Source organism: Halichoerus grypus, chromosome 3, assembly GCF_964656455.1.
Source record: "Halichoerus grypus chromosome 3, mHalGry1.hap1.1, whole genome shotgun sequence".
Classification (NCBI taxonomy): domain Eukaryota; kingdom Metazoa; phylum Chordata; class Mammalia; order Carnivora; family Phocidae; genus Halichoerus; species Halichoerus grypus.
Genome location: NC_135714.1, coordinates 205,410,377 through 205,436,464, shown reverse-complemented (window position 1 = coordinate 205,436,464; position 26,088 = coordinate 205,410,377). Strand labels below are relative to the sequence as shown.

Here is a 26,088-nt window from a genome sequence, read left to right as displayed (position 1 = left end):
TTTAAAAGGCCAGTAACAAAACTATACACCCCGTTTCTCTACAATCCAGCAATCATGCTCCTTGGTATTTGCCCAAATGAACTGAAAACTTACATCCACACAAAATCCTGCACAAGAATGTTTATAGCAGCTTTATTCACAATTGCTAAAACCTGTAAGTAACCAAGATGCCCTTCAGTAGGTGAATGGATAAATAAACTGTGGTCCATCCAGACAATGAAATATTTTCCATCACTAAAAAGAAAGGAGTTATCCATCACTAAAAAGAGGTGAAAAGACATGGAGGAACCTTAAATGCATATCACCAAGTAAAAGAAGCCTGTCTGAAAAAGCTACATACTATGTGACTTCAACTCTATGACATTCTGAGAAAAGCAAAACTCTGGAGACAGTACGTGGATCTGTGATTGCCAGGGGTTGAGGGTACAGGGGAGGGATGAACAGTCAAAACATAGAGGATTTTTAGGCAGTGAAACTACTCTGTATGATACTATAATGGTGGACACATGTCATTATACATTTTTCTAAACCCACAGAATGTCAACTGCCAAGAGTGAACCCCAATGTGAACTATGGCTCTGGGTGATGATGTCATGTCACCATCAATTACAGCAAATGCACCATCTGGTGGGGAAGCTGATAGTAGGGGACGCTGTGCGTGGGGGGGAGGGCAGATGGGAAATCTCTGTGCCTTCCTTTCAATTTTGCTGTGAACCTAAACCTGCTCTAAATAATTATCTATTTAAAAAAATAATAATAATAAAGGCCAGGAAAGGATATAATGGGTAGGAGAGAGAAACAAACACAACCTCGGAGTGTTGCCAACTTTTTTGTTTTGCCAAATAAGGACAGTAAATCAGGACATTTACCAGGACAGTAAATTTACCAGGACAGTAAATCACACATCTACTATCTACTCACCACCATTTCTGAAGATAAAAAGAGCAAAAATCTTGGAATAAAGGGACGTTTTCCCCCAAACCAAGTTAGCTGGAACAAACTCATCTCAAATATTTTTACCATAGACCAGTGAAAAATTTAGCACATGTTTGCAAATTACTGAGCTGGAAGCACAATGAAACCAGAGATAAAAAATTGTGCAGACGATAAGCTCATTTTTATTAGCAGCCTTTTAAAGCATTAGACTGCGCTAAGTCCATTTTCTTACGTAAATCCTAAATACGGCTCACCAGTGACCTGCCAAGAGGTAGTTGAGTCAGAATGTGTTTATGTGCAAATTTCACTAGTTTTATGACCATGGCTGACCCTGCGCACCACTGAATTATATGACATCTCTATATGGTGCAATGTGAAGGGTACTCAGAGGATGAGCTCCCACAAAATATCTCCACTCCTTCCTTCTTGGGAAACTGCTCATTAAAAAATGGGCCAGACAGCAAAGGTGGAACCTCTCCTTCAGGGGGTAAGAGCTCCAATGTGCAAATGAGGGGTCCTGTGGGCGATCCTGTAGGGATTACTCCATCATGTGAACTACTTGAAACCTTGGCCCAAAGGAGGGGGAAATGCAGGGCACGTCTCTGCAGGGTAGTTGACGGTAGACACTCCGTGTGGCTGATTAGCAGCTCCATTGCACAAAGACTTCATAGCACTGAGTGGGGTAATTAGGGGGCCTGGCGATGGTGCAGGTTTGTGGGGGCACCGGAGACAGACTTCACATTCAGGTAGAGACCCACATCTGTCTTGGGCCCACATTTTGCCAGTTAACTGAAGCCTTTAAAATTACACGTCTATGTTTTCATATAACCAAGGAGACGCATTATCTCACCCTACCTGATCACGGACAGCACGTCCGAACACGAACCTTTCTCTTGATCTGCATTTTCCGAATGTCACATTATGCTCAAAAGAAATGACCTCCGTGAAGGGGGAGGCCTAAGAACACACAGGTGCCCAGCAGACAAACGAGACCACAGCCGCCACCTACTTGAGAACTGAATGGAGAAGCCCGACTTGCTGATGAAGAAGTCGCTGTCGAACTGCAGCGTGAGCGAGCTGAAGGTGCTGTGGATGTCCTCGGGGAGCATGGAGCCGCTCCACTCCTTGAGCAGGATGTCGCTGTCCAGCGGGCCGTCCCACACCTTCAGGATGTCGTGGGCCGTCTCTGTGTCGAACACGATGAAGTGCAGGCTGTGGGAGAGAGCACAGCTTGTACGCTTACTCACAAGAGGGCTCCCCGCGCCACCGGAGCACCGCGAGCACAAGCGTGAATGCACACGCGCTCATGGCGTCCGGCCAAACCCACCGAAACGTGCCTTGTGCCACCTGCCGAAGAGGGAGGAGGCGACCAAGCCTCTGAGACACCATTCCCTGGTGCAAGTGAGAATTACCGCTGCCTGTGCAGGATCCAGGGCCCGCCGAGCTCTGTGCTGAGCTATGTCTCTAGGGACCCGAACAATTCCTTTTGAGATTGCCCGTTCTTTCTATAATTCAAAGCTTTCTCAGGCTCCCAAACCAAAGGTGAGTTTGACATCACTTTGTTTTAAGCCAATCCAAGTCCGATTTTTCGGCGGGGTCCCTGCGGTCCTCGAAGTGCCCCACTAGGTGGCAGCACGCGTGCCCAGAGGGACAGCCTGCAGGGCGCTGTCCAGCTCCAGGAGCTGCTACTTCTACCTGGCCCTCTGGTCTTAGGCTGTGTCTTTTATCGAGTTTATTTTCAGAAAGACACATTATTTGGAATACCAACACAAAGGCAGAACTGTGTCATATAAACTCCCTTCTTGATAACATTTTAATATACTTCTACCAGATTCAGAGACCCTTTCCAGAGCGACGTAAACGTCTCCGCGTCTGGAGAGCGCGCTCTCAGAGGCGGGGCGCGTCCGGGGTGCGCGGAAGAGCGCGGCTAACATGCCGGCTCAGACCAGCCTTTCCTGAGCGCCTCGCTCTCCAGTTTCTCCACTGCTTATTGCACAAAATCGTCAGGGAAATGATAAAAAGCATAATAAATGACATAGGAAAAAGGGGACATGGATCCCAATAATTTCTTCTGCGCATACTATGTATTCCAAGAAAGTATCTCTCACCTTGCAGAAAGTATGAGCTGTGCGGCCTGTTTTTAAAACGTTTCACGTGAAATGTGTTTCATACAGAGGAAAGCACGGGAGGCAGCGCTCTGTGCCCACCACCCCCCACGCTCACGTGCGGCCCCACGAGCTTCGGATCTTTAAAAATAAAATCTTACAGACACAGCCACACTGCCCTTCCTTCCACTTATTCATCTGTTCTTCCTCTCAATCCACGTTCTGAAATGTTCACGGATCGTGTTCCCATTTACATTTCTGTAATTTTCATTGCCGTCTGCATATATACCCCAGGCAATATATAGACCCCAGGCAATATATAGGCCTAATTTGTACATTTAACACTACTTGCATAAGAGATGTCATTTTGGCGTTGTCTGCGCTCCTACCAGGCTCAAGTTGCTTTTTACATTCAGCATGACGTGAAAGCTAGTGACTTCCTCACTAATTTACCACCCCAAGTCCAAACTTCATTGTCTTGTCAATTCTTCACGAATTTCTTATCTCCTTGTACAAAAACTGTAAAAAGTGCCTGCTCTAGTCAGTTCTTTGAGTCTCACAATTCCAGTGGGGTTTCTGTACATGTGAATTAAATGTGGTTTTTCTCCTGTTCATCTGCCTTATGTCCGTTTCATTATGAGACCAGCCCAAGGAGCTACAAGGGAAGAAGGGGAGTGTTTTCCTCCCCTACATTACTTTTTTGCTATACATTTCTATTTCTATCCCATTTTGGTCGGCATATGGGGCATAAAAGATAGTGATTCTGTATATTTATCTACAGTTTGTTCCCAGTATGTGATCATGTTTATGTTTCATATTTACTTGAACAGAATGTGCAGGTTCTAATCGGAAGTTGAATATCTTTTAAAAATAAGTCCAATAATTGCATGGCTCAAATCTTCTATAAGCTTACTAATTTGTTATCTGTTTGATCTAAGGATCATAAAGAGTTATAAGAAGTGTACTGTGCAGTTTCCAATGTCTCCATATAATTCAGTCATGTGTGTATTTAATTATGTTCTTTGCTGAATAAAAGTTCCTAACTGTCATATATTCCTGGTGAATATATACCCCTAAACAAAATATGGTCCTATTTTGTGTGTTAATAATTGCACAACAGGTATCTGTAGTAAGGAATGGAGATAGTTTGAGTATAGAATTCCAGATTAATGTTTATTTTCCTTTAGTTCTTCAAAGATCTCCTTTTAGTCTGTATTAAAAAGATGTCTTTTATCTATAAAAAGATGTCTTTTATTAGGCTAATTAATATATGTCTTTCTTTCTATTTAAGTTTTTTTAAGACTTTTTATTTATTTATTTGACAGAGAGAGAGAGAGTACAAGCAGGAGTAGCAGGGAGAGGGAGAGGGAGAAGCTCCTTGCTCAGCTCCCCACTGAGCAAGGAGACAGATGTGGGCCTCTATCCCAGGGTCCTGGGATCATGACCTGAGCCAAAGGCAGTTGCTTAACCAACTGAGCCACCCAGGTGCCCCTATGCCTTTCTTTCTTTGGCTGTTTGCCTTTGGTGTCCTTCAGTCTTACTAGAATGTGTCTAGGTGTTCACTGATATTCACTAATGCTACTGGGGACACATTATGCTTATTAAATGCAAAATTCACACTGTCTATCAATTCCAGAATTTAAGGTGATATAGGGAATAGCTATCACTGTAGAATTATGAACTACTTATGTAACCGTCACTTAGAATTACTTTTATACTGTGTGCTTGTAGTACTTTTTGATAAAAATAAAAACTAATGAAGAAAAGAAGAAAAGGAGGAAACTAATTTAAGTAATTTTTCTGGGTATAAATCTGCCAATACACTTTGAACTATGTATGAAATTGTTTTCTAGAAAATACAGATTATCAAAATTGACTCCAGGAGCTCAATATAGACAAACATATAGAAATACACATCCTATATTTATCAAAATATTTAAACTGGTGACAAATTGAAAATAGGATAAATGGTCTACAACAAAGGAATTAAAAGTTTAGTAAATATTGATATATTGGTCTATCTACCTATCTACCTACCTATCTATCAAGAGAGAGAAGTCCATAAAATATAGCTAAGTGAAAAAAAATTAAAAAGTATGAAACACTATGATTTTTAATTACCCTGAATAAATAATTTTACTTATTAATTCAAATAATTTTCCTATAGATTTTAGGGAAATTTTCTAACATTAGATGGTAAAATTTAATATTTATTATTTTTTCCATCATGGAGATTTTTTTTGTATAATTAAAATATATTTACTGAAGTAAAGAACAGTTAAGAGTTTAGTCCCTGAGACTGGGAATAGAACAGTGAGGCCCAATATCACCACTTCTGATTAACATTATTCTGGAGATTGTAGCCATTGCAATATGACAGGCAAAAGCATTAAGTCTTGGGAAAAAGAAAATAAACTCTTATTACTGTAGATAACATGACTGTATGCATAGAGAAAACTTGAAAACCTACAAACTCTTAGAATTAATAAGAGAATTTATAAGGGATAAACACAAAAATATACATTGTTTTCATCTAGCAGCCACAAATGCAAAATGACATAAAATAATATTTACATTAATATAAAAAAATCCTGTAGGTGGGAATAATTCCAACAAAAGATGTGCAAGCCCTCCACACAGAAAACTGCAAAGCATTATCAAAACAAGTTATATAGGATCTAAATAAATAAATATTCCAAGCACCATGTTAGGGATCAGACAATTTAGTACTATAAATCATGTAAGTTTTTCCCTAAATTGATCTATTGATATAATGTGATTCTAATCAGTCCTAGAAATTTCTTTTGTAGAACGTAACAAGTCTTTCTAAAATGAATATGGAAATGCAAAAGGGTAAGAATAGTTATAGCAATCTATATTACAAAGAAAAAAGCTGGAGGATTATAGTACCTGTTATCAAGATTTATTACAAAATAATTAAGTAATTAAGATAGAAAAATATATATCTATATAGATCTGGTTTATGATAAAGATTGCACTGTAACATGCAATGAAGAAAGATTGACTTTCACTAATGACAACAGCAATAATAAAATACCTGAATATTCTTCATACACACACAAAAGTCAGTTCCAGATGAAATAGAGACATAAATGTGGAAGGTAAAGTAAATCTGCAAGAAAACCTAAGATAATATTTTTATAACTTCAGAGATGCAGAATTTCTTAATCTGGACCCCAAAATACTAACAACTACAAAAAACATTTGACATAACACAATTTAAATACAGGTAAGAAACCCACTAACTATAAAAGAAAAATGAATAAAAATAAATTTGACTCATTGAAATTAAGACCCATGTTTATCAAAAGACATTATGATACCAAAAGACTGACCATAGAGTATAAGAGTAAGTGTTAAACATATAATTAGCAAATAATTGCATTCAGGATTTATAAAAACTATACACACATCAAAAAGTAAAAGAGGCATTCTGGTACAGGAAAAAAAAGGGGACAAAAGACTTCAACTGGCAATTCATAAAAGAGGATATTCAAAAGCCTAATAAACAAAAAAGTGTTATCCTTGATAAGAGAAATGCAAATTAAAACTACTATGTACCCACTAGAATGGCTAAAATGAAAAATACAGTCAATGCCAAGTATAGTTGGAAGGTGGAAAACCTGGAAATCTTATCTACATGGTGATGGGAGTAAAGTCAGCTATGACCACTTTGGAAGATTCTTTGGCAGAATCTACCAAGGCTGAGTATAGAACTTGCCATTTCTCAGACATTCTAGTCCTAGGTATGCATCCCAAAGGAAAACATGCATGAATTCACCAAATAATACATGAAAGCATATTCAACATGGCAATCCAAACTGGACAAAGACAATCCATACATCCATCAATACCCAGAATGAATAAATAAGTTATGGTATATTAATGCAATGGAATAAGCTAGCTATATCAGTGTGAGTGAAGGTTGAAGAAAGGAAGATACAACACCAATCACACTGCATAATTCAATTTTATATAATGTTCAAATTAGGCAAGACTTATCTGAAGGCCATAGTGATTATCCTTGAGAATGAATTATTCAAAAGGAGCTCAAGGGGCACATGTTGTGTCTTGGTGATGCTCCATTTCTTTATCTGGTTGCTGGTTACAAGGGGTGTTATTCTGTGAACAAGCCATACACTGACACTTTGTGCTGTTTCAGGCATGTATGTTATATGTTAATAAGAAGCTTCCACAGACAACCAACCAACCATGAACCTTGGTGCTGTGAAATTTGCCAATTTGGAAAATGTCTCATGACTCCAACAACAAATATGATCTAGCAAAATTTAAACACAAATAAAGTAACAGCCATTTAATATAAAAGAAATAGTAAAAGTCAATATGCCAGACACTATACCACTGGCAGGGAATATTTAAAAATCAAATAAAATGTAGTATCATCCTTAAAAAACTCACACTTATTTCAGACACAAGCACATGAAAAAACAAACCAACAAAAAAACATATACACCGCAATGCACAGCATCACAAGCTCCAATAGGTGTAAATAAAGCTTTAGGTCAGCATAGAAGGGCATGTGTCCAATTCTGCCTCAAAATGTCCAGGAGGGGTCTTGTCAGGCAGGGATTAATAAGGAAGGAAATTCAAGTAAAGGCAGACAGACAGAAATGAGTAAACACATAAATACATAGATGTCAAAAATGTAAAAAATAAAAGCTGCAAATAAATATAACAAATAAAATGTAGACTTTTTTTCCCCTGCCAAATTGACAAAGTTTAAAAGACTTTGTTGGGTTTTGGTGAAAATGTGGAGACTCTTCTTTTTCATACACTTTTTGGTGAAAATGTGGAGACTTCTTTTTCATACACTGTTGGAGGCAATATCTACTCTTTTTAAAAGCAATTTTGTAATGGCCATAAAAACTTAAATGTGCACACACAGCATGGCTGATAACAGGGAAAAATTGAAAATAACCCAAATATTCTGACAGGGTATGGTTTAAACAAATGCTGGTACATTCAGGCAATGGAATATTATGCAGTGACATGATTGAATGAGGTTGAATTATAAGTAAGGACCTAAAACTTTTACTACATTTATTAACTGAAAAAATACCCAGAATAATATGTGACTTGATACTATTTTTATAAAAATAATTCAGTAAGTAGATAAATGAATAAATAAAATTTTATATATTCATGTTTGCATAGAGAAATTATAGAAATATATACCAAATTTTTAACTGTTATCTCTCACATCTAGGATGACAGCAAACTACTTCTCAGGCTTTTTATTTTTCTGTAACACTTTTCTAGTATTTCAAAAATAAGGGAAAAATAGATACTTTGAGTGTCAATGGGCTTTAATTTATTCCACATATAATAAGCAGGCAAAATAATCTTTTTTTGGAAGATTTTTGTATCATAAAAAGATTTGTAATAAAACATGTAAAAATGTTTCCACCATTTGACCCAGATTTTTTTTGTGGTTGTTTATTCTAAGGTATTAATTACAAATAAAAGCAAAAGTTTACTTGCAATACTATTTGGAATATGATTATGTATAATATTGAAAATTAGAAATAACAAAAATAACTAACAAGAGAGACAATATTTAACAACACACACTCTAGAATATGAAGAAGTACATGTAAGACATATTTCATCATGCTAACAATCACTCTGGTAGCAGGATAATGGGAGCCTTCTTTTTTTTTTTTACAATTTTCAAAAGGTCTCTATATGCCTTCATTTTTCAGCCATATTAAATTAATGTTGTTAATAAATAAAATAAAACATGTTTCCTAGAGTGAGAACAGTGGACTAGAGAAAGCCCTTGCAGGATGGTCAGATAGCATGCCTCATGCATTACAAGGGTCAGTGGTGGGTGGGCAAGCACTATCTGGGAGCTTCAGTCATGGAATTAATGAGATGTGAGGATTACATGAGTGTGGGCGGGAGAGGAGCTTGTGATATGAAGAGTTTTGCCTTCCATCCTTGGATACATGGTTATGACATTAACACAGACAATAAGTTTAGAAGGAAGGTTGCTGTAGGACAGAAATGCTGAGTTCAGAGAAGAAAATAAGTTATTTTTAGATAGGATAATAAGAATGAAAGTTTTGTTGAGGAGTTGACATTTTAACTGGGTCCTAATAGATGGGAAGAATCTGGAGATGAGGCAATAAGGAATAATTGGGGAGACCAGAAGTCAAGAGACAGAGCTCATATAGCACAGCTGGGATTAGGGACTAACGTATATATGAGTAGTTAGAGATAAATCTGTAAAGGCACAGTAAACCAAATCAAAGAGGGTATTACAGCTCTGGTTAAGGAGCTTATGCTTGCTGATCAGCGATGGGAGTGTTTGAGAGATTGGGGAGGGTAAAGCATGCATTTGGAAAGGTCATCTGGGAGAAGATTAATATAAGGAAGGTAATGAGCATGTTAAGTAAGGAACTGGAAGCAGCAGATAATAAGAAAGGAAGATAAACAAACGGAGAGCTGACAAGGCTTTGGCTCATATGCAGCTAATTTTTTCTCAGTGCTTATTATGAAGACATTTAATGTAATTACCAGATGAATGCTGTGAGACATACACTGACATCGTGGGGAAATATTGGAGACCGAGGAAGGAGAAATAAGGAAGAGTAGAAGATAACACTGAAAATTAGAATCCCCAGTCAGTTGGAGGAAGGTGGATATTAACAGAAACAGGGAATACAGAAGTAGAAAACAGAGCAGCGGGAATGGTAGTAGTAATGGTGGAAGTTGAGTGTCTAGAGTCTATCTGTGGGGAGCTCCTCATTTCCGAAACATCGGTAATGCCAATGTTTCCACTGCCAACTCCTCCTATAACTCCATCTATGTTCAACTCGAATTTCACTTCCTGTGTTACCACTTTTCATTTTTTCCCCATACTTTCATCTTTTTTGGCCAATGCCCTTATTCATGATCTGTTGATGCAAAATGTCAAGTGCATTTATCACGGGAGACAAGGTGGCACCGCAACATGCTTTGCTGTCTGTGTGTGAACTGAAGAGTAGATGTTCAGTGCTCAACTACCCAGGGACTTTGAGAGAAGACTTGGTCAGCCAGTGATCGTGATGTGCCTCTGTTATTTGTGTAGTGATATGGGAACTGAAGAGCTGAAAGAGAAGTCTGTCTTTTATGCAATTCTTCCCAAACCGTCTACACATTTCCACTGGAATTTCAACTGTGTTGTTGGAGGACTGGTGTTAAATAGTCACACCTGAAATCATGCATGTCAGGATCCTGCAAAGTGAGAGATGTCTGCAGCTCTCCTGCCTCTCACTCACTGTCTCCTAAGTGGCAGGGGAGGTACACTAAACCCGGTGGCTATCCCCATGGCCCCACGCTAAGGACTGGAAGCTAGCCCAAGACATGGCAGACTTGGCAGTGCTACTGGCCTCTTGCTTTTTGTTGGCTGAAATTCTCTTGGTTGGTTATTTCCTCACATTATCTCCAAAAGATAGGTATAACTTGTTGTGTTCTTAATAAGAAAGGAGACACCTTAGATGTTCTGTTTCTGGCCCCATATGCTTAACTGCTATATCATCAAAATGCTTCCAACTTGGGCTTCTGGCATGTTTGCTAAGGCTCAACATTGAGATTGGACGTAAGTATCTAATGAATGGAGGTTATTGGCCTGCAATTTTCCTCTTGACTCTATTTCTTATGGGGATCTTGAAGTCTGGTCAAAAATACATTAAAATATCCCTAGATTTCCAAGCTAGATCTCACTGTACTCTTTCCACCATCCAGCACAGCCAGGAAACAATTCTAAGACACATTAGGGTCAGATGAGGACCACAAAGCCACATTTTACTTTCTGTAAAAGACTGTGTAAGGACAGTTTTGACAATCTTGGTAAATTTCTGATGTACCTCTGATGTTTCTAATACTGCATGAGCTTTTCTAAAAGAATTCCCCTCAACTATACCTCCAAATGCAATCTCCTGTGAATGATTAGGAACAGAAATACTTTCAAAGTGAGTTTTCCAGACAATTACACTTGCAGAAAAGCAATTAAAACCAAGGAACAATATACACATGCGATTATGCAAAATGTGGCCTCTAATGTTGCTTGCTGAAGATGTTTATAGTGCTGTTAACTTTATTATATAAATTATAGCTGTGCTCAGCAATGAAATACGGGGAGTCTCTTAGAGAAATGCTTACATATAACACTAAATGTGGCTAAATTTACTACAATGTCTTGTGGTTAGACTTTTAATTAAATTCAGCTCAGGTTACTGCTTTATAGAATATATGTTAAAATTACAAACCTCTTCCAGACCCAAGTGCCCTATAACAATAACTATTTAGGGTTCTTCTATTGCCTTGAACAAAAAGTTATAGCAATGGGCAATCAGAAATTGCTCTGGACTTCAGTGAAATCAAAATAGGCCCAGTAAGAATTGGCCCTGAAGTGTGTAGAAACCATCCCTTTTATAAATTCTGGGATCATGTTGCTTATTCCTTCTTTGAGAGTGAAAAACATTTACATTAAAGAAATTATAGTCTGAATGCATAATAATGAATTACATTTATATTAAAAAATTTAATATGTAGAATTAATCCCTGGACTCATGTTTATATAACTGATATATTCTTCATTGTCAAGTAAATGGTGTAGTTAATATTGGCTATGTTACTAGTGGAAAAACTAAGACTTGGTAACTAGCCAACAAATATCAAAGCTAAGACCAGACCCTATTTTTCTGAGTATTAGTACTATCTTAAGCCTAAAATTGTACATCATGTACTTTTAAGTATGTTTTTTTTTTTCCAAAGTACCACACTAAAAATAATCTATATTTTCTTAATGAAGAGAAATCACCAGAAACATTTTGAGATGAAGTTGAGAAAATTAATTCTAAATACTGATGCTTCCTTCTTAGTTTCCTATTTAGGAAGGGCTTTATAGGTTAAATCAGAAAGATGTTTACAAATTTGTTAAGATTAATTCTCATATGTGTAAGATATGGAAGAGACATAAGACATTCCCAGAACAACAGATTGGTGCATCCAATGTCTTTTTTCTTTCCCCCTAGGATCCTAATGGTTAAAAATCAAAGCTAGTTCATGCTATAAAAGGTGTACATTTTTTATTACTTCAACTCATTCTTACTACTTTCTTTCCTCTTTTCTTATTAAAATGTTAATGAAGTATTAGATTCACCTGCAAAGAATAAATTCATCACTTGGTTTGCATTTAGGAGAATAGTGCTCATTTTAATTCTCAGGAAAAAAAATCACAAAGGAACTTGTAAAAAAAATACAAAAATTTGGAATCCTCCTAAAAGAAAAATATCCTGTTTATGTAAAGCTATTTGTCCATCATAAAGAATTCCTAGAATCTTTTAAAATAAAAACTAGTGTAGCAGCTTTTATAATACTCAGATCAAGCATTCAGGAATTCAAGGTCAAGAACTAATATTTAGTTTTATTTAGTTCAATGGAAAAATGACTGCATTGATATCCATAAAGAATACAGATTCTTAGGTTGTTACTCAAATATACTTTATTCTTGTCCCAATAGATCAATAATTATCTAATTAATCATTTATCTTAATTAAGGACACAAATTTATTTATTTTTTAAAGGATTTTATTTATTTATTTATTTACTTGAAAGAGAGAGCACATGCAGGCTGGGGGAGGGAGAGGGATAAGCAGACTCCACACTGAATGCAGGGCTCAATCTCACAACGCTGAGATCACAATCTGAGCCAAAATCAAGAGTTAGATGCTTAACAGACTGAGCCATCCAGGCACCTCAAGGACACAAATTTATTTTTAAATTAGTTATTATAAAATAAGATATTGTATTGTATTATATACATGATTTAAGTTCCTTCTCTTGCTCCACTTAAGTAATAAGAATCATTTTTTCTTAGGGTTTGAAAGTAGTAATAGTTCATGCCATGTTAGTTTAAGATGGCAAGATGTTCGTGTCATAACTTGAAAGAGAGCAGGTGGATTTCAGAGGATGGATATCCTATGAAGGGAACAGAGTGTCACGGGATAGAATATGCATCTCCCCTTGGCTTTCATTCCATTTTACTGTCACTAAGTTATAAAGTCGCAGTATGGTGGTTCTATGTCTGTTTAACATACATTACTAAGTTTGCTAGGGTGCCTTTTATGAATAAAGACAAAAATCAGTGGTTTGTGAATGCATCTATCCATTAATTTGCCCCAGAAAGAGGTTTCTGGGTTTGACCTCCCACTTGATTCAACTTCATGTATTTGAGGCTGAATTGGCCATTTAGTCTCTTGTGGGCATAATGGCACACAGGTGGAGAGAATGGATCAGGGACCTGGGGATTAGGACTGGTGAGACAGAATTTTTAAACAATAAATTTTGTACAGATATTTCAGAACAACTACAATGAAAGGGAAAAATTAATGAAGATAGAAAAATGATTTTACGAGGCACTGCAAAGGACTGTATGCTCTCTCCTTGTTCGCCAAGAACTATAATCAAGAAACAACTTATTTTGAAATTACTTTTTAATTTATGTGCTATGACTTTTGACACAGCCTTCTGACTAGAACACGGAAAAGTTGCTTTAGAAAGATTACTTTCTGTTGGTTTACTTATTGGTATAAAAAATTTACCATAATAACTGAGAACCATCAATTGAAATACAACACTTTCTATCGAAATGTTTGCACAATTTCCTACGATTTTTAAATGGTTTTCCTTTATATGTAACTTTAGATTGAAATGCTTTCTTGGTCTACCTCAAACTTACTTTGGTATATTACAAATGACCACATATTCTCCCCATCCCCGTATGCAAGCCCCTTTTCAGTATGACTTTGCTTTTCTTTCCAGTATGGGGTGGAGTATATTTCCTCAAACCTTATCTTGTCTGCTGATGAGTTTTGTTTTGGCAAATGGCATGTTAGCAAATGAATGCAAGCCCAAGTTTGAAAACCTTGTCATCTCTTGCTTCCAGAAACCTTCCACCATGAATAGTTTACTGAAGGAACAGAAGTCTGGTCTGAAGAGGCCACAGCCTTCCGAACCGTGCAGCTGAGATCTGCACGGTTCCATCTTGGACCATCACCCTGTCAAGCTTGCTAGGTCAGCACTGCCCAGGCAACATGCAAAGTCATGGGCAGATAAATAATTGTTTTCTACAACTACATTTTAGGGGCCTGTTTGTTATGCAGCAAAAGCTAACTGATTATTTAATTTATTTTTCTCTTTTTTATAGATGGCTTAACATCAGTTCTCAAAGGAATTCCGAAGTAAGCATATGAGCCAACAAAAAAATTTATGCACACCTTTACATGTTTTCCTTTGACTCAGAAATGTGAAACCAACCATGGATGATAATAGATGTACTATTATCGCCACTACAAAAATAGAAGACATTCCTCTATCCTAAAATCCTCTGAAACCAAAATAAAACAGGTACCTGATAGTCTTCCCTGGGTCTGCCTCTATGATCCAGGTGCAGTGAAGGTTGTTGTCATAAGGAGCAGGATAGCCGGGAGACAGGATGCGCCCAGAGGTGGCGGCATGGATCTGACCACCACACTCGGCTGCAAGAGATACGGACAATTGAGAGAATTTACTCCAGGCCCCCACACAGGTTTCAATTTAGCTATTTTAAAAACTAAACCCCAAACCCTCACATCCACATTATACACCTAGCCAAAAAAAAAAAAAAAAAAAAAAAATCACAATCATCTGTCTCCATCATTTCTTTCCTTTTCTCGTTCCCCAGTGTTATCCTGATGGGAAGACATTGCCCAGTATGTAATTCAAGTCAAGAGTATAAAACAATGAAACACTCATGTTACAATTCTCATAATAATTACATGCATATAGTCTCAGTAAAATAGTACCAGGAAGTCTTTCTTTCATACATAAAGCAAAAACCAGAAAACATGCATATCTTGGAAGTACATAAGGAGCCTACACTGGAGAGAGAGCAGAAGCATCCTGTCCTCTTCCAAAGCACCTGGAGCTTCTGCCCTTAGGTATGATTTTGTGTAGCAATGGAAGCTGGCTGCCCAACTCACCTACACAGGAAGGCAGCGGTTTGTCCCACACCCTGCGGTCGCCACTGAGGCAGGTCAGGGTGTCGCTGCCATGCATGGCGTAGCCCGGGTTACAGCTGTACAGAACCACAGTGTCAGTAAAGTGGCCTTCATCCCGGATCCTATAGCCATAGTTAGGGACTCCTGGATCCTCACACTTTACTAGGTCAAAACCTATGAGAAAGGAGGGGAAAGATTGAATGGAAGTAACAGTAGTGAGCAACAAATAAAGACAAAATAGAGAACGTTATCGAGTGCCCCTCAAAGCGTGGAAAGAAAAAAGAAGATCGTGAATTTAAAAAGGGAAAAGCAAATGTGGGTCTCTATTGGATTTTATTTGGTAACCATTTGTTGTTTCATGAGGTTGGATCATTTTATTTGTTCTTATCTATTTATATAATAATGAGAATCTTTTTTCTAGGAGTTCCAAACTGTCATCTACTAATCCATATTGCCTACCGGCATGCTGGATTCTCTGGCAAGCCTCCAAGCCTTCTCTCACTGAGCTGTAAGTGTTCCTGCTTCCACATCCCCTCTCTGCGAATCTCAAACCTTCCAGAAGGAGGGGCAGGCCATGCCCGTCCCCAGGACACTCTCCAGAGTCTTTATTGCCATTGCTCACTCTAGCCTACAGTCAAGAACCACCTACCTTCACACCGACTTCCTCTAAATCTCCAAGATCTTAACGTTCCTGGGAAATTAAAAAGTTGTTCCTACTCATAGAAGATGGGCTTGTGAATTTCCACCTGCCACACTCCTACCATGCACAGTGAAGGGGGCGACGGGGCAGCTAACGCCATGCACAATGGAAACCCCAGAAATGAAACACTATAATGACTTCGTCAAACTTAGCTCTTGAACTCAAAGAAATAGATGACAGAAATGAAGATTTAGCTTCTGCAGAACTGAGAGCTGTATATTGCTTTTATGTGAGGCAATGTTTTAAGGCCATCTGTGGAGACAGTCTTACACTAACATTTCTCTCCTCATATCCTGATGCAAATTTTGGCCCTTCTAAAGAGTAGAGCTGGAAACTTGATGTACCACATGGTCTGTTTACATTTATTTCCATCTAATTTTGACTTCTTCCATTCCTCCAGAAAGAAAGAAAGAAAGAGAGAAAGAGAGAAAGAAAAGAAAGAAAGAAAGAAAGAAAGAAAGAAAGAAAGAAAGAAAGAAAGAAAGAAAGAAAGAAAAAGATTTTTTTTAGTTTATAATAATGATTGTTGAATGAATAAATATTTTGAAAGTGGAGATGTTTAAAACCTTGAATCAGATGATTAGAATCAGATGTGAATAACACGAAGACCCAGATTATTTTATCAACTTTTGGTGAAGGCTTTCATGAGACTCAGAATGGCAAAAAGTTGGCAAATTCCACCTAATTCTTCTAAACTAAGCTTTGAAACACACACATCTTCTGTGAAGAAAGAAATGGTCAGGCATGTCCAAGACCTTCCCTTCTGACAACAAATTGCTTCTGGGTCACATAAAAGTGTTTTGTTATAAAAGATTTTCCTTGATGGAGATGTATACCTATGCTGATAAAATAATGACATTGATTTTCCCGTATGACTTATGTTCTTTCTCATTAGGTCCTGGGCTCTACAGATAAAGCTCTTCACTAAAAACTTTCTGGAGGAGGGTTAAAAAAATATTAAAGGACAAACAAGAAAACAAAGATGTACCAACAAAAATGTCTGTCAAACTTTATTTGGGATGAAGTTTTTAGAGAAATGTCTGTTTTATAGGTTTTTCTATCATTTAATCTTGATTTTTTTTAAAACCACATCCTGTCACACAGACAAATTAAGCCAAGTTATTTCTGATAGGGTAGTTACTTTTTCCAATATCAGTGGTCCCTTCTTTCTTATGATGCCTTCTATTATTTTTTTCAAAAGTTCACTTAAGTTTTCAATGGCATCACGGAATTTATTATTTAGAAAAAGTGCTATACTTGATTCCTAAGTGCACAAAGGCTCCAGGCCGACCCAATGTCATTATATGAAATATATTCCTCTTCCTCGTCAGAAAGTTGAAAGATATTTGGGTAGTCCAATTTTCCAATCTTCAGTCCACTGAAGAGAACTTTGTTCCTGCAAAACTCACATGATTTAATAATTCATTCCCAGTTACGGATGGAAGCACAGGCATTTATTTCTGGAGGAAACACTGAAAGTGGTACTGATCAATGTCTTGAAAGGAGTAGAGAAAGATCTTCAGAAACCCAAAATTTCTCTTCCATTTTGTCTGTGGGACTCAGTCTGTCCACAAGCACCAGAAACAGCCCTGCTCCCGTTTCTCTCTACACATTAAATGGGATTCATTTCGACTAAGTTTTGTTCACTTTGGGGTGAAGGAGTCATGATATCACCATCTCTAAACATTTGTTTTTTTTTTATGTCAATTTAGTTTTTAAGATTGTATTTATTTGAGAGAGAGAAAGAGAGAGAAAGAGCACGGGAGGGTCAGAGGGTCAGAGGGAGAAGCAGACTCCCCGCTGAGCGGAGAGCCCGATGCGGGACTCGATCCTGAACTCCAGGATCATGACCTGAGACAAAAGCAGTCACTCAACTGATTGAGCCACCCAGGCGCCCATCTAAACATTTCAACATTACTTTTAAACATTGGTAAAATAAACTGCATAGATGTATAACAGTGGAAGTCTGAAGCAGCCAAATAAAACTCTCTGATGTTAATTCCGTGTCCATTTCAGGAAAGGATTTTCCTGTAGTTTATCAAAAATATTTCAAAAGTACTTTTTAAGATTTATCTTTAGATCTACAAAGATATTCCTCTGATAAAGAGATATTTCAATTCTAATCTGAATCTAAAACACTTTATAATAATCAGTCTTAATACTGCTAAACAGTAATGCCTTTTTTTTTTTTTAAAGATTTTATTTATTTATTTGAGAGAGAAAGTGAGAGAGAGAGAGAGCACAAGAGGGGGGAGCGGGAGAGGGAGAAACAGACTCCCCGCCGAGCAGGGAGCCCAATGCGGGACTCGATCCCAGGACTCCAGGATCATGACCTGAGCCGAAGGCAGTCGCTTAACCAACTGAGCCACCCAGGCGCCCAACAGTAATGCCTTTAAAAATATAGAGAAGATATCCTTTCCTATCTTGAAGCCACCAGCCTGCCGGAAATCAGTGCAGCAAATACTGATTCTGTATATTCTTTATGCCACAGAACCTTTAAAAAAGATTAAATCAAGTTATTTGTTTCAAAACATTTTCTATTAAGAGTTGCAATTGTATTGAATTTATTTAGCAATTCCATTTATTTATGTTTTTCTGTGAATTCTTCTGAAGTCACATAAATAGCAAAGATGCTTTGAACTAAATGTTCCAGTGAAAACAGGCTATAAACATCAGGCTGATGAAAATGACTACCCCGTATCTTTTGCAGTATTTACCCAGTCTCTGTATTTTTGAAGGATTAAATTCTATATATCTTGAGCATCTAACAAAATATTAGTGTTATAAGATCCTTCCACTTAACTCTCAAGTATTTGGTCTAGTTCTTATCTTCCAAATACAGCACTTGTATGAGACGAGAATCTGCTCTAGATCTAATCCATTTTGTGCCTCCAGGCTGAACCCTGAGGCCCACAGTCATGTGAATTCCTCCAGCCTCTGTCTACACAGCTCTTGAGAAGGTGCATTCAGATGCAGGTGAGCTTTGAGAAGACAACTGAACAAGGAGAGTGCTTGTCATTTACAGATCTCTGGTAGCTTCTCCTATGAACGACTGAAAAACCTTCAAATGCTTATAGAAGCATGTTATCATGTAACTTTACCTGAGACTTATCTCAATTTGAATAATGTACTTTTTGGTAAAAGGCTCCTTGGTAATATAAGAAAGGTTGTCACATGCAAAAAAAAAAAAACAAAGCAAACACACACACAAACACACACAAAAACACACATGCAAAGGAAACACACTTTCACATTTGCGTGTGGTAGAAAGAAGACTATCAAATTACATATATTTTTATTCACCCCTTGTTTGGCAGTCATCTGGAAAGAAATGTGGTTTGAGATCGGAGCACTAGTTCAGGTTATTGTGGTGGTTCACTCGAGACGTGAAGTTCATTAACAGTGAATTTCCTGAAATGTTTGATTGAATCCTGTTTTTTTAAACACAGATCTCATTATTTAGGATTGAAATTCTAGGTGAAGCATGTGTGCTCACCTTTGAGTTTTAAATTATTACTTAAGAAATTATACATCAATGTAGTGTTTTAGCTGTAGCTGTTGTTGGTTTCAAATTGATTTTTTATTATCAGCTACTTTGTTCTCATTTATTTATTTTTACCAAATACTGTTGTACTATTGCTGTTATTTCATGATTATGCAGGAAGATACTCCGAATTTCCCCAAAATAGCATTATTCAACAGGATGGTGAAAACATCTCAACAGGAAATTGACCTCCTGAGCTCCCAAGTGAAATATCAAATAGCCTGTTGAAGTTCAGAATGGAAATCAGATAACCAAAGTAATCACCTTCTTTTCTGGGACCATCTTGGTTCTCATGAACTATGTCACTAGCACTGCATAAAGCAAGGTAATCATAGCTGAAAATTCCAGGAGTCCATCTTGAAATATTTTATAATTCCAAATATATTGCATGTATCCAAAGTGAGTCTTTAATGTGGAATATACTCTGACCTTGCACAGAGCTATGTAGTGGTTCAAGGTTTTTATCCATTCTGGGAAGGCTTCATGAAAAAGTGTGCATTGTTCACCTCCTGTCACTGAGGTTTAACACTGCACAGCATTTATCTCTGTTGAGGATATTTAAAACCGAGGGTTGGGGAACTTGGAGCAGGATCAAGGTCAGCATCTACATCAGGGCGTGGAGATGGATGGACCGAGGGAATTTTACTCTGAATCAGTTTTTAAATGCATCCAACTGGGAACAGTGTTCTAACTCATACACTGTGGTAAAGACTTATGATCAGCACATTTTCTAAATTTTTAAAACAGATCTGTAACTTATGAGGTAGGGAATTTGTTAGTCACTATGAGTAGAATTGCAGGGAACAGGGACCTCTTTTCAATGGTCTACTTACTTACACAGGTAAGAAAATTAGTATTTAAGATTTTTTTTTATATATTTGACAGAGAGAGAGAGAGAGAGCACAAGCAGGGGGAGCAGGAGGAGAGGGAGAAGCAGGCTCCCCGCGGAGCAGGGAGCCCAACGTGGGACTCGATTCCAGGGCCCTGAGATCATGACCTGAGCCAAAGGCAGACGCTTCACCGACTGAGCCACCCAGGAGCCCCAGAAAGTAAGTATTTTAAAAACAATATGATACTTGCTATGGCAAAGTTTCATGGGAAGGTTGAGAAAGACACAGAAGGAAATAGGAAGGCTGGGCACAGCTTTGCAGAAGAGATATAAATTGAGCTCATCTAGAAGGATGGTAGGCATTGGTGGTTCTGGAACCAGAGGAGAAGTCTCCAAATAACGTCTTCACAATTATGTGTGGGTTTGGAAGAATACGGCACATCCTGGGATGCAGAACAATTTCCAGTAGCATGTGTGTCTTACTGCTGCTTCATAGAAAGCATCAGGAGAGGGCTATCTGGCAGCCCCACGGAGGGCAGAGTGAGCCAGTATGCAGTGGGGTGGGGGTAGGAAAACAGGTGTCTGCACAAGGAAGTGACACAGATATTTGTAGCATTTCGGAGAGATAATCAGTGCCACTATGGAGTACGGATTGGAGTGAGGGGAAAAAATAACAGGAAAAATTAAGCAATGTTTATGCAGTGCTGAGGGTGGGCTTCAGCGGTGGGATACGGGCTAATGCATGAGGTAAAATCGTGTGTGTGTGTGTGTGTGTGTGTGTGTGTGTGTGTGTGTGGCACACAAACATGTCATCCTGCAAGTGGGGCCTGAGAGATGAGTGGAGGCAGTGGAAGGATGGCTGTGATGGGGTGGGGCGAACACAGGAGAAGGCACTGAGCTCGCACGAGGGCGTGAGGGAGAGGAGAAACGTCACAAGCCCCAATATTAGTGTCATCTCACGATGAGCCAGCGCATGATCCAGGCAAAGAAGAAACTCCTTCATCAACAACTTGTACAAATAATTAAACATGATCTGAACACTTTGGGGGGCACAAGACAACGTCAGGCCTTATGGAGCTTACTGTCAGAGGAATCAGACACAACGACAAACAGTGACAGACTGTCATGAGCACCTGAGCAATAGAAATATGGAAACCGTGGACGGCCGTGGACGGCCATGGACACAATTCTACAACTGCACATTTGTGTTCTCCGTACTGCCATCCCTGCTATCTGTTGCTTTTCTACTTTTCCCAATTATTTCTCTGTTTTGTTGTATCCACTTCTTTTTATATTGGAGATAAATAGAGGAGCACGGGTACTTTTTTAGGATAAATAGGAACTTATATCCATTTTTATAAGTATGGCTCCTTCTATCATATAGAATTAAGCCCACAGTTATGTGGTTAATATGAATACTTGCTTGGCATTACCACGCTCTGTTCAGATTGTCCACGTCTTTTCTATATTTGTGTTAAACAAAAATGTTGATGTTAAAAATGATGACTTTAATTGCAAATGTAAGCTATGAATATTATTTTCATAAAATGTAATTTTTATTATGATTTCCTCCTGATGATAAGGCTAGTAATTTACATATGGTGGCTAAGTCTAGTAATATTTCACTTTATTGATAAAATATATCAAGAGTATAATTTCCTAATATAATGTTTTCCTTTTTGGCCCAACATTAATGGGCATTAAAGTGAAAAACAAAGGTAATTTAGATAATCTTATTGAGGACACATATCTGGAAAATCTTATTCTCTAACCTACAACATTAATTAATTCATGAAATCACTTAGTTAACGTGTATTTGTAAAGTGCCCATTGTAGTTCAGATTCTTTGCTAGGTGCTGAATATATAAAATTAATTGATCTCTGTCCTGGCTCACCAGGAGCGCACAATCTCTACAAGAAGACAAATAATATACAACAGCTAACATCTTACATCTTAATGGGACATCCATTCATTAATCCAATACACACTTATTACACACTTAATATAAAGTACGTTTCACATGACGTCATACCCTGTTTCAGTATACAAGCATAGCCTTGCCCTTCAGGGCTCTGAGTTTAATTGGAAGTATTACTATTACATCAACAAGCGCTTAAGAACAGAATGGACGCACGATCTAGGTGGCGACTGGAAGAGTTCACCCAGCTCGAGTCTTATGTCCTTCGTCAGGATTTCTGTGAAAACAGGATGTTAGTACAGGGCAACCCATTTATAGGCAGCCACACAGTATGAAATATGGCTGCTTCTAAATGAGCCACCTGTACTTTCCAAGGGGTGCACAGGTGACTGCAAGGAACACGCCATGCTTGATGGTGGATGCTTCCGCCAGGTTTACAAATAAAAACAAACGTACACAAGTACATATACACATTGATACAAAGCGATATCCAGAAATACAATGAAATGACTTCAGCCAACAATATACCACATTAACTACATAAAATGTAATTTGATTCTTTTCAGAATCTATTTCCAGAGAGAGTGGTAGGTTTTATATTTTTTACATGCAGAATAGTTTAAGAAGTAACTTCCTCTCTAGAAAAGACTTTTCTGGGGTGGGGGGGAAGTCCAAAAAAATAAATAAAACTCAGCATGTTTTTATTTTAAACTCTGACACTCACTAATTGCTTAAAATACCTTGACTATTCCAAGAATCGGATTAACTATTGTTGATTTCTTTAAAATTTAGCTATAGGAGTTTGAAATCCTGAAGAATCTTCATGTCCATATATGAAGTTCAGAAGAACGAAAACTCTAACAGTTTATACTTAACTACTTTGATATCAAAACAAGGAAGAAATCAAAGCCAGATTGAACACAGATTTTGCTAGTTTGTGAAAATGATTATCAATATAGAGCCAGTATCTAGACAAAGTGGCAAGTCAAAGACATCTACTAATGTATTTATCACAAATACTACAATTAAAATATTTTGATCATACTGTTACATAATTACACATTTTTAAAGACCAAGATATACTTTTAGCAACATTTTCTTTAAGAAACTTGAACATTCCTACAAAATTGAACTATATAATTATTATTTATGGTAGAAAATTTTCATATTCTTTTGCTATATTACTTATGAAAATCTTGATCCATGAAATGAAAATGGTGGAAAAATGGGAAAAGGGACATTAGGAACACATCACTAAGTTATTTGGAAAACAACCATTTTTTAGTAGTATAGATTTTTCAGCACATCATCTTAATTCCCATTGTCTTAAACTCAATGTTTACATTTGCATATATTTGTTTTTCTATGGGAATTGACATTTAATTGACAGCACATTTAATTATTTAATTTTACTTTAGTAGAGAACTACAAGCTGTGGCTAATTAATTGTTTTCAGCCATGGATCTCAGGGTCTTCTTTTCACTCAGGAACCAGATAAGGAGACTATCTTTCCATAAAGGCGATGGTGAACATGAAGCAGGCCCCATGATTAGTACTTGTAGAACACACACTGGGCCATGCAGTGCATTAGGCAGATCCGTCTATGCTATCTCTTTTCATCCTGAAAATAATCTTACAAAATGGTTAATTATAGGATCCTAAGTAAGACAGACGGAGGAGTTTTGTCACAGCTGAAACCAAAGGAGGTACCCTGAAGAAAGTCAGGTTCCTGTCAGGAGCGCACAAGCCTAGCAGCTTAACACACACAGGATTGAGGTGATGATTCTCAATACAGAGTGAGTTCCTGTTGGCGTAGCCCCTTCCCACGCCCTACTTGGTCCTGAGAGGAACTTTTCCCAATGGTGGCTGTGCCCATCCTGGACTCCTTCAGCCGTCCTTGCTGGGAATGGGGATGCGGGGACTATCCAAGACACATCCTCACAAACTAGATAGGAGATAGTACTGTCTCTTCTCACTGGCCACGGAAGATTCACTGGATTTGGCCAAAAAAATGTGATAAATAATGAACAAAAATCATTTTGGGAAGTTCATTGGGGGATTTCATCGTTCTTTGCTCATAAAATAACTGTAACCTTTTCCCTTTCCCCAGAAAGGTTTTCACATTGGATCAAGAAACATGTCAAATTTACACACAACCAAACAAACTTCACACTAATCCTCAAGGGATTATCCTGGAGGCAACCAGTGACGCGAGTCTTGGTTCCATGAACACTGCTCTTGGCTTTCCTTAGTCGGTGTATTTAATTCTTGCCAAAGAGAAAAACAGTGTGTGAGGAGAGCAAAGGCACCCATGGACAACGTCTAAAGACCCTGAGTGGAAGAAGTAGAGTGATTGGCAAATGGAAGTGTCCCCATTGGAAGAGAGGCTGGGAACGCCCTGATCAGGGGGCCAGGGGCCCGGGGGCACAGGGATTCGCTGGAGACAGGACACGAGGGACAACACAACACTTTGAAATGACGTCCAGACTCAATCCAGTCCCAAATTCCCTTTCCTTCATTTGTCCCCCTTCTGTTTCCAAGTGTTAACTATGAGCAGTAATGCTTCTTTCTTCCTGCTCCCGTATAGAGATCTTTATAAGAAAAAGTAAAAGATTTATGAAAACACACTGAGCTCTTCCTAAGTAAACTCTGTATAATTATAAGGGATTACCAGCAATCCTCGGATTTACTGCTGTTGTTATTATTCATATGTTGTAACTTGTATTATTCCACAGCACATAAATACAAAGTAATTGTCAAACCATAAGCCAGAACGCACCACCTCAAGCAATGTCACGAGGCCATCCATCCCCAGAAGAGACAGCCAGAACCCGACCACTGCTGGCTTCTCCAAGCTTCAGGATGGAAGAGCACCGTTCCTCATGTTCCACCTCTCAGTCTTGCAAAGAATTTCCGCATGAGTGACTGCCATCCATCAGCCGAACTGTGACTTGTACGCGCCAGCCCGCCCTCACCCAGCTTGCTTTGGAGACATCAGTAGTGGGAAGCACCTGACTTAAGAACCAGTGTGTGATCTCACCCTGCCATGCTGAGAGACAACGCTTGCTCACTGGGAACTGCTACACACGGGGTGTGAAGTATGATAAACTTCGCCCAGAATTCAGTTGCAAAACCCAAATGCAAAACAAAGTGAGATAGGTAGCCCAACAATTCTGTGAGCAAAACAAAGCCCATGGATTCACTCTCTCCCTGAGTGGGCACGACTTCCATATCACCCGGCTCATCTCAAAGACACCCACAGCCCCAACACCTTGAGATAATCTGACTCCCTTCTTTCTGTTGCTCCCACGAAACCATGCACCAAAGCCCTACGAAACCTCCCCAGCCTGCTCTCTCACACGCATCCACTCTTCCTTTCTGACTTTTCATGTTGGTCCACGCCTCCCTCCCTCCCTCTCTCCCTCACACCAAGGACGCTGCCAGGGCCTACCAGGGTATTTCCTGGCTGGATCCTCCTTGAGACCCAGATGAAACTCATCCTCACAGTCTTGTCACAGTCCTGTTACTTGCTCTTGCCTCCTGTATCCAGGCTAACTGCCCAGGTGGGCCTCGGCATCACTCGTGTCCTCCAAATCATACCTGTCCTTTACGACCAAGTTCAGCCCATTCCTGCTGAGGCTTCCCTAACTATTTCTCCTGCATCCTCTGTCCTTCCTGAATTTCTTAGGAGTCCCACCCCAAGAAAAGTGACAGCTGGTATGCTGCGTGTTTTTAATTCTTTGATGTGTTCCCATGCGTAGGGTTTATTACTCCATCTAAAAACTCACCTCTTTGAAGACAGGGTTAGGCTAGTGAATACTGTTTATTTTACCATCTGAGGAGGTTGGGCAGTTAAAATAGAAACACCAAAATGTATTCATGCTACTGTATTTCATTGGTGCTTATATGAATGCCAACTTGTTAGTAAGTACTTTTAATTCAAATAAATGAATAAGCTTCTAAAGATTTTCAAGTGTTATTGAAGTC

At 38.4% G+C, this 26,088-nt stretch overlaps 1 protein-coding gene across 2 annotated transcripts in view; it reads right to left on the bottom strand.

Annotated features, from left to right (window-relative positions):
• The window catches only part of CSMD1 (CUB and Sushi multiple domains 1), a 2,059,737-nt gene that overhangs the window by 315,887 nt on the left and 1,717,762 nt on the right, over positions 1-26,088 (bottom strand). For both annotated transcript variants that reach the window (XM_078069893.1, XM_078069894.1), the window contains exons 24-26: positions 15,092-15,283; positions 14,482-14,608; positions 1,946-2,148 (exon numbers count right to left, since the gene is read on the bottom strand). In XM_078069893.1, coding sequence (XP_077926019.1) covers positions 1,946-2,148; positions 14,482-14,608; positions 15,092-15,283 — 522 coding nt within the window. The remainder of the gene's footprint in view (positions 1-1,945; positions 2,149-14,481; positions 14,609-15,091; positions 15,284-26,088) is intronic.